Source organism: Glarea lozoyensis (assembly GCF_000409485.1).
Source record: "Glarea lozoyensis ATCC 20868 chromosome Unknown GLAREA13, whole genome shotgun sequence".
Taxonomy (NCBI): domain Eukaryota; kingdom Fungi; phylum Ascomycota; class Leotiomycetes; order Helotiales; family Helotiaceae; genus Glarea; species Glarea lozoyensis.
In genome coordinates, this window is record NW_007360987.1 from 1,499,543 (window position 1) to 1,515,032 (window position 15,490).

At 44.4% G+C, this 15,490-nt stretch overlaps 4 protein-coding genes across 4 annotated transcripts; 2 read left to right on the forward strand and 2 right to left on the reverse strand.

Annotated features, from left to right (window-relative positions):
* Positions 1-884: 884 nt before the first annotated feature.
* On the reverse strand, positions 885-3,817 carry GLAREA_10446 (uncharacterized protein; the record flags this gene model as incomplete). The annotated part of the gene is made up of 5 exons (XM_008080496.1): positions 885-2,568; positions 2,649-2,942; positions 2,993-3,335; positions 3,383-3,442; positions 3,490-3,817. The coding sequence occupies 5 exons, from the start codon at positions 3,815-3,817 to the stop codon at positions 885-887; spliced, it is 2,709 nt and encodes a 902-aa protein (XP_008078687.1).
* Positions 3,818-4,145: 328 nt separating this feature from the next.
* On the forward strand, positions 4,146-5,708 carry GLAREA_10447 (Nudix; the record flags this gene model as incomplete). The annotated part of the gene is made up of 4 exons (XM_008080497.1): positions 4,146-4,507; positions 4,556-4,871; positions 4,922-5,033; positions 5,122-5,708. 4 exons carry the CDS (start codon positions 4,146-4,148, stop codon positions 5,706-5,708), a joined length of 1,377 nt encoding a protein of 458 aa, XP_008078688.1.
* A 513-nt stretch (positions 5,709-6,221) lies between these two features.
* Positions 6,222-6,455, reverse strand: GLAREA_10448 (uncharacterized protein; the record flags this gene model as incomplete). Its single annotated transcript, XM_008080498.1, has 1 exon — positions 6,222-6,455. One exon carries the CDS (start codon positions 6,453-6,455, stop codon positions 6,222-6,224), a length of 234 nt encoding a protein of 77 aa, XP_008078689.1.
* A 2,973-nt stretch (positions 6,456-9,428) lies between these two features.
* GLAREA_10449 (Six-hairpin glycosidase) lies at positions 9,429-11,600 on the forward strand (the record flags this gene model as incomplete). The annotated part of the gene is made up of 3 exons (XM_008080499.1): positions 9,429-9,751; positions 9,887-11,408; positions 11,499-11,600. The coding sequence occupies 3 exons, from the start codon at positions 9,429-9,431 to the stop codon at positions 11,598-11,600; spliced, it is 1,947 nt and encodes a 648-aa protein (XP_008078690.1).
* Between the last annotated feature and the right edge of the window lie 3,890 nt (positions 11,601-15,490).

Sequence of the window (15,490 nt, forward strand, 5' to 3'; positions counted from 1 at the left end):
TAGTCTCTATACTAATATAGTTTTAGGTAAAAGCCTCTAAGAGTAGAATATAACGTAAGTAGTTATTATATAAGTAGATAGAAATAGAAATTAGTATTATAGATAAAAACTTTATACTCGCTATAATATTTCTAAGCTACTTTAGTTAAATAATTGCCGTCTTTAGAGCTAAAAATTCGTGTTATCTAATATCTCTATTTGCTTATATATTTCAAAACTTATATTTACTGCTTTCCTATTGTGAATATCCAAGTCTGTGACAAAACCAGAATCTTCTAACCTCCAGTCGGTTGTAAGTGTTTGGGTACCCTCACTAACTAGCTCTGAACAGCTTCTCTCTACCTCGCAACAAATCTGGGAAGCGATATATTGTACTGGTGCTCTTGTGCCAAAGCATCGAACAGTTGCTGCAAAATAAAACCAATGACGAACTCTTCCAAAAGCATCGTATGACGTATCATATCTACTCAAGAGTTCTCGTGTTTTCATTTTCAAGCTCAATATATTACCCAATACCAAGGTCTATAAGTATGCAAAGAGATAGGACGTGATGTCCCGTGATCATAAGTCATTTCCCATAAACGAACATATTCATGTAAATATATTGTAAAATAGACCCGCTCCAGGTTTAGCATTTGAACATTGGACCTCTGCATTTGGATAAAGCCATTTGGGATCAGAGCCTCTGATCGGCTTGTCAGGAACACGCGTAGTCGAGCCATCTTTAATGATCGAGCTTCAGTCAAGAGGCGTATAATGATGCGAATGTTGTTTTCATTGTCGCGCCCGTCCAGCGGGTCAATAATCATAACATAAAACCGAAATAATTGAAGTTATCCAGATCTCTCAATCATTATACCAAACGTCTTGTACTGAAGGCGTCATCACACTTCAAAGTACTCCGGCGTCCGCCCCAGCACGTCCTCCGCCTTCTCTCTGTCCTCATTTCCTTGCAGTCTCGCAAAAGCCCACTCCAACGTCTCCTTTGGTGTGTAGTCCGGATGCCCTACATTGAACTTATAATTAGCCGCCTTCACGTCAGTCGCGTGCGCCTTTGCGCGCCGACAGTGTATCACAGCTCTTCCCTGTTTACACGATCTGCATTCACAGTTCATCCACGGGGTGTTAGCGTCTGTGCTGTTATCCGGACTCCCCGCTTTCAATCTCTGTTTCAAACTCCGCCACCGCCCCTTGAAGACTGCCTCTGACTGCATGAACGGAGCAGATGCTGTGAGCATCTGCATGAGCGGGAAGATATGGCCTCTTGTGTTTCCCGGTGTATTTTCCAGGCCTTGATCGAGTGACAAAAGACCTTCCTCCGTGCGGACGGCGTCATGTCGAGCGCGAGCCCACGATGATGGTTGGGGGTTCCAAAGGTTGGGAATTTCGGTCATGGGAATACCACTGGGAATTTCGCTGAAGAAATGCATGACGAAGGAGCGAAGATAGGCCTGTAAGAGAAAAGATCTGAGAAAGACACCGAGACGGTTCGAGATCCATGCTTTGCTGCCCTTTGTGCTGAGGAAGAAATCGTATCGATATTCGTCGGGATTGTCTGAACGAACAGTGTATAATTCGCGCGCACGGTGGGTATGCATAGTCAGGAGGGATAAATTGTCGTATGGACAGTCGAGGAGATGAGTCGCTAGGCTACACTCTCGGTTATTTACGTAGTTGAAGAGGCAGGTGGCTGATTGTGTCTTCAAAAGCAGCTCGTCGTGCAAGTAGGAATCGTCCCCTCCATTATGACTAAACAAGAAATCTGGCGATTGCCCTTTTTGGTCGGGTTTGGAACGAAGACTGGCGATGTGGTCGATGATGTCGGCTCCATCGGTGTGAGGAAACCAGTTGAATACTTTGACGGCGGTGGCCATGATGTTTGTCTTCCCGCCAAAAGGGACTGGATCGGCGACAGTACCGGCAAAGCTCATAAGGTATCGTAAACACCTGTTGCGGACCGTTTGGTCAATGAATGATGGCTGAGGTGGATACAGATGTTCAAATTGACTGTCGAAAGAATCCCCGTTGATGAGCAGAGACTTGCAGAACTGTTGACAGTTGTTGTTTATGCGAGAGTAACGCAATTTGACTCGTTTCAGTAGACGATCAGAAATGATCGTAAGATTCATCAGTACATCGTGCTGGTAAGCCGTTTTCAAGAGGTCGGTCATTCTTTTAGCACACGACTTCAGAGCCGTACTATTTTGCGTCTGTGAGTTGTCGGTGGAGTTCACCGAAGCCCACTGCTTGGCGATCTCAAGAAACTCGTCCAGCAATGTGCTATCAATCTCGTCGAACTCGGGAGTGTAGCCCGTGTACATGCTGCCCAGTACTTGTTTGCGGAATGACAGCCATGATCGCCGCCGACGAGAAAGATGCGCCTGATACACTGTCTTATTCGGGGCCACAGAGTAACAGGTTCCAAAGAGCTCTTCTTTCGGAAGTTCACCGTCTTTAATAGTGACTCCAAATTCGCTTTCTTCCGCGAGGAAGTCCTGGACTTCTTCCGGGTTCTTGTTTGACAGCGAGGGGAGATTTCGGAGTGAGATAAAGGCTCCCCCAGGCTTTCTGGAAGCAATTAGCACTAGCGGAACTGATCTCTACACTTTGTTCTTTAACTAAAAGGGGATGATTCAACCTGTGCATACCTTGTAACCCCATTCTCGATCAGAATTGGCCCGAACATCAGAACAGTATGTGTGTCACCCGCCGGAAACATGGTTCTGGTCGCTGGAAGGATGGAGCTCGACTTATGCAAGTTTTCAGCAAAGTGCTCCCAAGTAGCACTTCCCAAGGCAAGCAGAGACTTTCCAGTGATTATGTCTTCCCAGGCATCGAGCTCTTGTGAGAATTTGTCGCGGTTGGGGTCCTTGGCCAGCTGAAACTGACGAACATCCCGCAAGTGATCTCTCGAGTGTGTAGTGTACAGCTTTTCAAACATCCTGGGCATATTCTATAGTCCGCAGGTTTATTGAGGTGATCCATAAGAAACGTGTAGCTCATGTTGAGGCAGTCTTCATCGTCGTCGCCCGGTGACGGCTCCCTGTAGCGGTCCAATTTAAAACGATTTCGAAGGACTGAGTGATCTTTGCATCCTTTAACACACTTGTAGTAGACGAGTGAGCGGATACAGTGTCGACATTGGGAGCATTGAACTGCAACAAATAGTCGTATGTTGATAGCACCGGCGCTACGTTCTTCGACATGAGGTCGTTGACCCCACGAGCGTAGAGATGGGGGTTTGTACTCTGGGCAATAGTCGATATCTAGGAATCCGCATGCTTGTAAAAGACTACTTGCCCGTCGTTTGGGTAGAGGTTCATTTAGGTAGGACGCTACTCAGGTCAGTTGAGTTTGACATGCAACAACAGGTTACACCCACCCACCGCATGTTTGATGGTCCAAGCAGACACGTCTGGTGGTGTCTTATTGCCGAGTGGATCTACACCAGTCAGAACGGATCTTTCAAGATATCTTTCATTTTCTTACTCCAATTTTTGAGCCACTCATTAATTATCTTATCCTTTTCTGCATCTAACATCAGTCCTGTGCCCTCCTCTGTCTCTCGCTTTTCCTCTTCCGTCTCTTCCGGATGAACGCTCTGGATTTCGTCAAAGGCCAGAATGGCATTGGCAAGTTCTTGCTCTGCACCCTTCCAATACAAATCTTGGAGGCTCTCGGCAAGGGATATGATATCAGACTTCGAGCCATACCGGGCTCGGATTTCTTGTGTGATTGGCACCTCTGTCCATCCCCGGTATAATAAATCGTCATGCGACAATCCTTCAAAGACGTCGTCAATGTCTTTGATACTCATGCTGTCTTCTCTTCAATTTCAATCGTCTCTTTGATGTTTATAAGAGGTGTGGTGGAGGTCTTCTAGCGTTCCATCATCTGAACAAGGGAAAGTCTGCCGCAAAACCGGGTTGTTTTAAATCCGGTCTAAAATCATGGCGTTTGTGGTGGCCACTCACAAGCCTAGAGCTTTTTCAGTTATGATATTTTTTGCCGAATCAAACTTGACGCGAGCATGACTAACAAGCTGCACCCCAGCCCTGCCGCCATGATACAGGCTTGCGACGACAGGCGCTCTCGAAGTGGATTTCCCCTAAGTACGTGTTTGAACCTCTTTAGTACGAAATACTATGGCGGAGAAGGAACATCGGAAGAAGTTTTGGCTCTTTAGCCGATTCTCTCGCAACAAGACCTCCGTTGTAGCTGCAGCCACTTCAACAGGGGCAATGGGAGTCTCGGGAGCTGTATCCCATTCCCGAAACTCGGCGGCGATGTCGAGGAATATGGAACAAGCATCCATAAGACTCCAAGAATATCTCGAAACGCAAGAGGAGAATGGCAAGATAACGATGCGGTACTGCAAGCCTGTGCTAACCTCTGCAACAGATGACAGGCCACCAGACGTCATTTCCATGAGCCGTTGGCTTGCAAAATCCGAAAAATTCTTGAACTCATCCTATGGCGATGGTTCCTTGTTAAGCGAGGCAGCGATGTTGGTGTCTGTTCTTGGTGACTGACGGTAATATACTGACGACCACAGCCCCGCCGCGCATCGCGAACTCATTGAACTTACCGCAGTGAGCTCGAAACTTGTTTACGGCAACTCGGCTTCGTCGTTGATGTTGAAAAAGCCTGAACGGTTCCAGGCCGTTGGACCAGGCGAAAACCTTGCGGCTAATATATTTTTCGGCACAGTGAAGGCCATGCATGTCCGATTACTCGGCGCAAATCTCGATAACAGCGGCAGATTAACTCCAGTCGTTGTGGTTGCTATCCGCGGCACTGCTTCAGTTCGAGACTGGTTTGTGAACTTCAACCATAGCAGCAACAACTACACGCAAGCTGGTGATTTTCTGGTAATCATGTCTCAGGTTGTCTTTAGTGCTATGGCTGATAGGCTATTTAGGGTGAAACTCCAGAAAAGGGTCCCTACAAGGTCCATGCTGGCTATCTGGAGTCTGCCATACACGAGTCACATGACCTGCAGATGCCTAATTTTAGGCTACAGAAAATTATCTGTATATGTTGACCTAGACTGTGCGTTGTCAAAATTCCAATAGTCCCACTCTACGATATTCATCAATACCGCTGTATCTAACATGGCAGCGTCAGAAGTAGCAAAGCGTCAACAGTATGGTTTCACATACCACCCCTCCGCTTCGCTCTTTGCCACGTCCCTGCGAACTTACCTAGCCGAGCATTCCGACACGCAATATAGCTACATCGCGGTCGGCGCGCTTGTATTCGACAGGGCTAAATCTACGAAGTCTAAGCTCCTCCTCCTCCAGCGGGCAGCAGATGACAGCATGCCCAACCGATGGGAGATCCCAGGTGGATGTTGCGAAGAAACCGACGAGACTATCCTGCATGGGGTAGCGCGCGAGCTTTGGGAAGAGGCAGGACTGAATGCGACGTTCATCGGGCCGTCTCTCGGAAGTCCGTATCTGTTCAGCAGCAGATCTGGAAACAAGATTTGCAAATTCACTTTCGTGGTCGAGACAGAGCATGCTGCTGAGCGACGGCCAGAAGTGAGAACAGATCCGCTGGAGCATCAGCGATTTCTTTGGGCTAGTGAGGATGAGGTTAGGTCTAAAAGAGCTGGGTCTGTTGAGTTGGTGTTTACTACCCAGCGCCAGGAGGATACGATTCTGGCAGCTTTCGCGCAGCTAGCCAGAAATGGAGTTGACTTATGACGGCTGTGATCTCAGGAGTGGAAGTGACGATGTTATTCGCAAATAGAGCTTCATTTATAGACTAGAATTAAGCAAGAGGGTGGCATTAAGGTTTGCTTAGATCCGAGAGTATGAAATTTAGTGAGGACTACGGAGCAGGTGAGTGAAGCTAAGAAGATGAACGTGACCAAGTCCCACAAATATCCCACAGCCGTTCTGCTGGAAATCTTAATGTAGATTCGCCGGTGGAGAAGTAGATCAGGCTTCTTTTCCCTGCGAGTGGAATCCCGCCCTGCGTGGAAGTTTCGAAACAAAGAGTGGAAACAAAACAAAATATTAGCGCATATAAAAAGTGTCATCTTGGCGCTCTCCACACTCTACCATCTCGAACACCTCTCCATGCATCAAGTCGTACGCGTAGATTGCGTAACCGGCAACCGTGTCTTCGGTCGTACAGAAAAAGGACGCCTTGTACCAGGACCAGCGGTGATAGGGCCGAGGGACATCGCGTGTGTTCTGTTTGACGACAAGGTGCTATTTGCGCTCCGTCCAAGGATTGACGACATGTTCCTTCTCGTTGGAGAGTGCCGTATCACGGGTCCAGTTGTTATAACCACAATTTGCAGACTTCTCTGGGAGGTCAACCGAGACGAGGTTCGAACGTCCCCAGGCCTGTTTTAAGTACGCCGCCCCATGACCAAGCCCGCTCTTCTTAACTGGCGGTACTGTACTCTCAATTCTCTCGTGATACTGCAGTGATCCCACCATTGCTCAGCGTTCTTTAAGTAGGCGAACACTAGAAGATCGTTGTTTAGGTCATTTCGATAACTTACCGGATGTATATTTCCACAGAGACTCGCCCGCTTGGGCTTTCCGTGTAGGATAGTGATAGAACTCTTTGGGTCTCCATAGAATTCCCGGGCATACACTCTGACTCCATACTGGGAGGACATCTCCATCGATCTTGAGCTGAGAAATCCTGATTTCATGTGCACAGTGCGGGCTCACCGGTCCAAACATGATGCGAGATTCGGATATTCAACAGTCTAGGACACATGATTGCAAAGATATTCCGAGGGTTGCTTTATTCGCAGTGATTTTGTCCAATTTGCGTGGCAGTTGCGTATGTTGCATCGCGGTCAGGGAGTGATTAAACTCTACTCAAGATCTCCGAGCAACGCTCTCCGAGGAAGGTCATTGCAAAGTTCTTCAATGGTTCTGGTATAATCAGCAAGTATTCCAGCGAGCTATATGTTGCCCGCATGCACCGAACAGTGGCCCAAGAAAGCAAAGGCCCGGTCGTGAGAATCACTCAACTCGCAATGGCAGACGTTCATGGTGAAGCCCGCTCACACAAGTCCAACACATCGTACGTCGATGAGTTCGTCAACAGTCATTGGATAATAAGAGCACTTTTAGGACATAGTGGAAATGGTGATGTAAATTGTCAAAGAGGCACCAGTTGTCCGCAAAAAGGAAAGATGAACCGTTTCTTCAAAAAAAGATTCTCAACAGCAATATTGCACAGTCTTACAGCTTGAATAAAACCAAAGACTTCGATGAAATATGGGCCCTCGTGGAAGTATATGTCCTGTTAAATTTCCTAACGACATTCCCAAAATGCGGCAAATTTTCGATAAAATGTTTCTTAATCTTGCCCCAGCGGAGCGCGGTGAAAGACAACAAGCGGATGCACAATATGTTGCCAAAGAGATCGCGTCATACCTCTTGAAATACTGAAGAAGAAATCTTTACTCGAATTGAGCAGGGTCTTATTGGGCAGTGGGGTAACGAGTCTACGGACTCTGTGATACGAACTGGGAGCACAATCGCTACCCCGCTATTCATCTCCATGAGATAATGGATCACAACGCAACAAAGCGTACACTTTAAAAGAGTAGTGAAGTTAGATCCCTTTTAAAGTCAGGACTGGACCTTGGAACGCAGCAATTTCAAACGGTAGAAAGATGGCTACATATGACGGCGAATGGACAAAATGAGTAGAGGTGCGGATCACTACCTTGGTCATGCAGCCTTGGTCTGAAGTCGAAAGCATCTGATCTATAAAAACCTGTGAGACATTCCCCAGAACCCAGCGCTTGACAGGATAGTCGGTGCCATTATCAATAAGCTAACAATTATCATTGAGTCCTTTTCCAGCAGACCATGCTCGCAGCGCAAGCTCAAGAGAAGCAGATGTTTCATGAATCAAACATGCTAGAAGCAATTTTGAGAGAGATGCAAAAGAGAGCGGGACTAGCGTAGAATAAAGAACCCTAGGTGCACCGCAACTAATCAATAGCATGATTCTCTATCCTCGGTCTTAGGTCACTACACGAGAATAATCGAGAGGCTATCTGAAGAAACAAAATATGTTCCTGAGATCAAAAGAAGCAGATCTCCGAGCTCGCACCTTAATTGCGCTAGGTAAAGAGTCTTCCGCATGGAGTGAGCTTCCGTTCAAATTATGCAACGGGCGGTAGAATAATGAGAACGAAATGTACAAAATTCAGGCGATTGTTAATGCTTTCAGCACCAGTGCTGCACTACATCTAAGCCTTTTGAAAGAAAGCTCTTTACCATTGATTCAGGTATCATCATACATCTAGACAAAAGTACCTCTATCCTTCTTGTCCTTTCACCTTAATGAGACTAATCTGCGTTGGACAAGAAAAAGACTTGGCGGAATTTATGATAAACTATTCCAATGTAATTAAGAAGTTATATTACTTTTACTATGATTTTATTCTAAAACTACAGGATCCGTCTAAAGAGTACGAATCTAAGTAGGGTATCGAATATCTCTCTATGGGACCAATATTTGCCTTACTTATATGCCCTCCAATAGGCGCGCAAGATAATTATGGCCCCGACGCGCGCAAATCAGATAAATTTCCGAGGACATTCATCCGAGGACTACACCGTACGAAATATTAGTAGAGTACGATCCTCGTTTATGTACCTCGCTTGTATCCGCACCAATCAATAGGCACTAAAGTCTTGGTATATTTGAAGTCATATGTCGGCGGGCGAATCAAGGGTGCCCCGTGAGCTTATTACTTCGTCAACCCCATAGAAGATTCCACGCTTAAGCTCACGATACGCCGGAGACGTTACCTCCTGAAAACATGTATTGTCCCTCAAAATTCCCTTCCAAATCAGCCGACCCCGAATCCTCGCCTGGCTCCTGGCATTGGAACCACGACTAACTCTAAATGCAAACCAACTCGTAATTGTTCCGTACCGTGCAGAATGTGGGGGAATGGGGACCCAAGAATCTTTCCGGCATTTTACTTGTATACTCAATTTTCGTCTACTTCCTGTCCAGTCAAACCCTATTTTTCAAACTCTTAAACACCTCGCTGGCTCAGCCATGGTCTGTTAAGTTCACCTGGGACCGGCAAATTGTGCAATTTGCGCGAGGTCCGTTTAGGCGGGCTTTTCATGTCCAGAACTTTTCCCGTTTGGGTCAACATGATGTTGATTAATCTGTGTGTAAGCTGTTCAACCTAATATTCAGCAATAATTGGAGGAACAAATGTTTCTCGTAGCCGATCAGATATTGCATTTTTGCAAGGTTGGATCAACATAACTCGATCAACGGTAGGTATAATATTCCACACATTCGTGCGTTACTCTCCCTGTAAAGTAGATGTGCTTCATCTGGTTTACTTTGGACGCCGCGTCTCACTCACGATTCATCTTCATTTAAGTCCATCGGAAGCCAAGCAATATATCATCATGTTTTCCGTAAGCAATTTAGTGGCCGCCGTTGTGGGCCTGCTTGTTGCCAGCGTGCCTATTAACGCACAAGTTTCTCCCGTCGTGACGGAGCAAGGCAATGTTGCCAATACGTTCTCCCTCAGTGATGTTGCTCTTACGTCTAGCAGATGGCAAGAGAATGAAGGAAGAACTCGTACCTATCTCAAGTTCGTTGATGTGAACCGAATGTTATACGTCTTCCGAGCAAACCATAAGCTTTCGACAAATGGTGCAGCTCAAAACGGAGGATGGGATGCTCCAAATTTCCCATTTCGCTCTCATATGCAAGGTCATCTTCTTAGGTATGTATCAATTCTTCCTTTTCTTAAAAATATTTAATAGTCAATGCTCTCAAGATATGCTTGAAAGCTGTTCCAACGAATTTTGTACCAGTTGCCTCTAAAAATTCAAAGAAAATAGCGCTAATGCAGTTCAAGTGGATGGGCACAATGCTGGGCTACGAACAAAGATACAACTTGTCGAGACCGTGCGGTAGCGTTCGTTGTTGAATTGCGAAAATGCCAACATAACAATGGCGCCGCAGGCTTCACTGCTGGATATTTGTCAGGATTTCCAGAATCCGATTTCGTTAATCTAGAGGCAGGTACGCTTACAAATTCGAATGTTCCGTACTACGCGGTCCACAAGACTCTCCAAGGAGTTCTCGATGTGTGGAGGTACACTGGAGACAGTACCGCTAAAACAGTTGCACTTGCACTTGCAGACTGGGTCGACTCTCGGACATCCAAGTTGTCCTACGACAGAATGCAATCGGTGCTAAATACTGAGTATGGAGGAATGAACGAGGTTCTAGCTCAGATTTATCTCATGAGTGGTAGTACCAAGTACCTCAACACAGCGAAGCGATTCGACCATGCTGCCAAATTCACTCCTCTTCTGAATAATCAGGATACGCTCAACGGAAATCATGCCAATACTAACATTCCAAAATGGATTGGAGCGGCTAAAGAATACAAAGCCACTGGGACAACTTCCTATCTCACAATCGCGAAAAATGCTTGGACCATAACTGTTAATGCTCATAGCTATGCTATTGGAGCCAATAGTCAAGCTGAGCATTTTAAGGCACCAAATGCGATTGCCGGGTATCTTAAAGAAGACACAGCCGAAGCCTGCAATACCTACAATATGCTAAAGTTGACACGAGAGCTGTGGCAAACTGATCCTACCAATACGGCTTATTTTGATTTCTATGAACGGGCACTCATCAATCACTTGCTTGGAGCACAGGACCCAAGCAGTAGCCATGGACACATCACTTATTTTACTTCGCTTAATCCAGGAGGACATCGGGGCGTAGGTCCGGCCTGGGGTGGTGGTACATGGTCCACCGACTACAACTCTTTCTGGTGTTGCCAGGGCACAAATATTGAGACTCATACGAAGTATGCAGACTCTGTTTATGGCTTCGATGCGTCGACTCTTTATATCAACCTCTTCACCCCTGCTGTACTGAATTGGTCAGCTCGAGGTATCACTGTTACTCAGTCTACTACATTCCCAGCTTCGGACACCTCCACCATAACCATAACAGGTGGAGGTAATTTTGCAGTCTCCATTCGTATTCCAGGGTGGACATCAGGCGCTTCCATACTAGTCAATGGCGCACCTGCGGGTGTCTCCGCTAATGCTGGATCGTATGCCAAGATATCTCGCACATGGAGTTCAGGGGATAAAATCGAAGTCAAATTACCTATGTGGTTTCGCAAAATCGCCGCAAACGACAATGCAAGTTTAGCAGCCATCGCATTTGGCCCTACCGTCCTCTGCGGAAACTATGGCTCATCAACACTTTCAGCTAACCCTTCGCTTTCGCTAAATACCCTAAAGCGCTCCTCATCGACATCATTAGCATTTACGGGAACGGCAAATGGCGCAAACGTAAACTTGGTTCCGTTTTTCAATGGCCAGGGTTTCAACTATGCTGTCTATTGGGCCGTAAGTGGATCTTTTCCTACTGCGCCTTCGGTCTGAACTACAACAAGCTGAGGATGCATAACCATGACGTTCACTTCTCAAAATCTTTAGTCTCCAAGTCCAACAAAAATCACTGGATCAAAACTTTGTGCAATTCCTTGGGCAAATGTGCTAGGCAGGACTGGACAAGTACGAAGTGTTAAAATTCTTTAATTTCCCTGTATAACTTGCTACTAAAGCCCCAGCGGCTCCGTACAATTCTTGTTTCAAATCCAAGTGGTACATATGTCTGAATTACAATATTACCATTTCGCAAGGCTATTGAAACAGAACCCTAAAATTAACAGCTTGTCACTACCAGGGCCAGAAGCCGTTTCCTGATATAGGCAAGGTAATGCAAAATCTCCTATTTGTGATCATGAGCATGAATAAGGGAAGCATAGGGTTGCTTTCGTCTTTGCAGCCCATAACCATCATACTTTGCAATGTAGTAAACGTCATCCCATCACAGAGGCCAGGAATGTCTAACAAGGCGCCGAAGTCGGCCGTTATTTCCCCATCCACCTGAAACTCCTGGAGGCTCTTTAACCTGCAACCTCTTAGGAGAGCCTTCCGATGGTTCTCAAACTTGAGGTCACGTTGGAAGAGATAGTATCGTATCTTGCAATATGTCTCGCTATCACTGGGTTTCTCCTCGTTCAAAACTGCTCGTGGAGGCATTGCTTTAGGTTATCGTCAAGATCTAATCTGATTACTCACAAGTCACATCAGGAGAGCGTGTAGTACACAACAGAAGTGTAAAGATCAACAGGCCACAGCTTATCATGGGGTAAGAAGAACTCTCGCGCCGCTGCGATCCTGTGTTGTCCGTTGAGACAACAAAGCTTGAAGCCTTTCGGGAAAATCAGCTTTGGGCATCCACTCGGTTGATTATTTAAGAACTCGTGGGGTGATACGACCGAGTGCCGCATTGGTAGATCAATACTTGGCTGATCAATGAGCACCCTGAGCCTTGAAGCAGTCTAATGTCTAATGATTTCTCTTAAATGCTATGGTCTTCCGCAGCTTATCTTGGAGCAGACTATTTCTTTTGAAAGAACTCTTGTGAAAGATACCAGCTTCTACAGGCCACTGTCGTCCTGACGAATTCTTTCAAGCTCTCCCTTCGCTCCGCATATATATTCTCAAACTATGCAACTTTTTAAACACAAGCTTCTTCCAAAAGGAATCTTCCAGCATATCAGCGCTTCTAACGTCCTCAGCTCGCAGGTCCGATTTACATGGTCTGTTTTTTGGCAAAGCATGTTTTTATTTGCAGAACCTAGTCTTGGATTTTTAGTTGAAATCACGTGAAAACAGTTGGTCGGTGGCTTTTCTAACGCTGGCTGGGTATAACTTGCACGGAGCAACTACAACAATCAAGTAGATATAATAATTTAGTTCTTTACTTAATAGTAGACTAGAGTATTATAAGGTTAGTATATAGTAAGTAGTAGTATAAAGTATTACTTATAGATTTAGAGATCTATTTATTATAATAAGAGTAAGTTAAATAGATAATATACTATTACTATAGTAAGTTAAGTATAGAGCTTCTATCTAAGAAAATTATAATTATTATATAGAACTTCTCTTTTCTTAAGTTTTAATAAGTGTCACGTGCGCGGTATCTAGGAGCCTCACGACTCCAGAGTCGAGGGAACCCTAGAGTGTTGTGTCGGGGACGTGATCGGATCTGGGACGAAGCCTTTAGGACCCGGCCTAATCCAGGACAAGTGTCCTAGGTCCGTAGAGTTCCTAGGAGCGTCCTCCCAGATACTACCAGGTTCTGGGAACTATAAGTCACTTATTTATTACGCGGGTTATAGGGGTAAACCGTGAGGTAGTTAGTTGACCCCCGATTTCTTAGTTAGGAAGAAAGTCACGTGTTGTGGTCGACTAGGTCGACTGGCGACTCGAGCGATTGTCGACTTAGTCGACTAGCGACCGAGTCGACCGGCCTACTACGAAGGTTCTATATAATAATTGTAATTCCCTTAGATAGGAGCATCGTACTTAACTTACTATAGTAATAGTATATTATCTATTTAACTTACTCTTGTTATAACGAATATACCTTTGAGTATATAACCCGATAATCTTGTACGTACTTACTTATATACTAACCCGACGAAACCTCTATCTATAGTGTATAGGATATTCGAATCGTTATAATAAGTTTACTAGTTAAACTTATCGAACTCTAGTCTAGTTTAATAAGTTCGCTAGATAAACTTATTAAAATTTTATTATTACGTAATAGTACTCTAAAACTAGAGTCTATTTACTATTCTAAATATAGCTAATATTAACTAAATAAAACTACTAGATAGTAGTTCTAGAAATTACTTAATTTCTATAATCTTATCTAATTCTAGAACGTTTAGTTCTAGAAGTATTATAATACCGAGAATAACGCTACTTATAATACTATATAGAACGTTAGTATAAGCTTTTTCTTTAATTATATATTATTAGCTATATGTTACGAGTAGCGTCGGCCTCGGCGTCGGGATACTCCTAGGACTAAAGGTCCTAGGATTAGGCGAGGTTACGGGAATTAAGTAGTTCCTAGGACCGCCGTCTAATAGCTTAATTTAGTTAATATTAGTAATATTTATATTAGTAGATAGGCCCCGGTTTTGGGTAGTATTACGTGATAAGTAAGAGTTCGACAAGTTCGCTAGGTTCGCTATCGAACTCGTCGAACCCGTCGAACTCGTCGGAACTTAGGTAGGGTATAAAGTCCTATATAATAATTATAATTTCCTTAGATAGGAGCTTTATACTTAACTACTTATAGTAATAGTATATTATCTATTTAACTTACTCTTATTATAATAAATAGATCTCTAAATCTATAAGTAATAATCTTACGCCTACTTCTTAATATACTAACCTTACGATAACCCCTATCTACCCCGGGTAGAACCGAATCGTTACACTTTAAGCACCTATTCTTAGTAAGTACTAGATTATTAATAATAGCTCTAAACGTTACTAGTCTAGCCGGAAGCGTCGTAGGAACCCCGGTACTACTACCTCTACTAGTCTCTACCGTGATCGAGGCAAAAGAAGGCCTACAAATCTCTCCGCTAGATAAGTATAATAGAACCCTAGCTAACCTAGAGTAGTTTATTATAAAAGCTTAGCTCTATATAGGTTTTTACGGAGACAAGTTTAGGAACGATATAGACAAGGTTTTATTTCTAATCTCGCGCTTCGAGGGAAGGGCCTACAACTAGATCGAGCCTTATATTAGCGATTACTAGGAGAATAAGACCTAAACGGGATTAGTGTCTATAGTTTACTCCTAGTTCGTTAAAGATTATTTTAAATTAATAAAAGACTTTATAGCCGGTATAAGGAAGGCTTTTAGGGATATCGATATTAAGAAAAAATCGGAGCTAGCCTTACTTAAGCTTACCTAGACTAGGTTAGCTATCTGTTACAATGTCGACTTCTAGTAAACCTTAGCTAGGTTAGGACTAGGCGATAAAGCCCTAAGAATACTATTCTACCGAGGATTAAAGGAATTCGTAAAGGACGAATTATTACGTATAGATCCTTTTGAGGACCTTTACTCGCTAAGTGAAGCCGCTATTAAAATCGATAACCGAGCCTACGAGCGTCGTATTAAAAAGAAAGGAGTTTATTCTTACTATATACGACTAGTAAAGAACCGCTACTATAACCTAATAGAGCTCGATGCGATTAGCCGAAAGGAACCTAACGCCTCGAAGAAGAATAGGAAGAAGCTTTCTAATAAGAAAAGGATACGTCGAAGGGAGAAGAGACTCTACTTCGAGTATAGAAAAGAAGGTTATATAGCTAGTTTCTATTATAAGGGAAAGCTATAGAAAGGCTAGAAGAAATAGTTTAGTAACGCTAGATAGCTAGTGGTAATAGATAGAGCCACCCTACTAGAAGGTAATTAGGGTAAGCGAGAGGCTACGGAACTTAGTTTAGTAGTCTAGACGAGGTCCGAAGCACCTCTAGTAACTAAGGAATACTAGATCGGAGACTCCTCGTACTAGATAGACTCGGAGTCCGATAGCTACTCG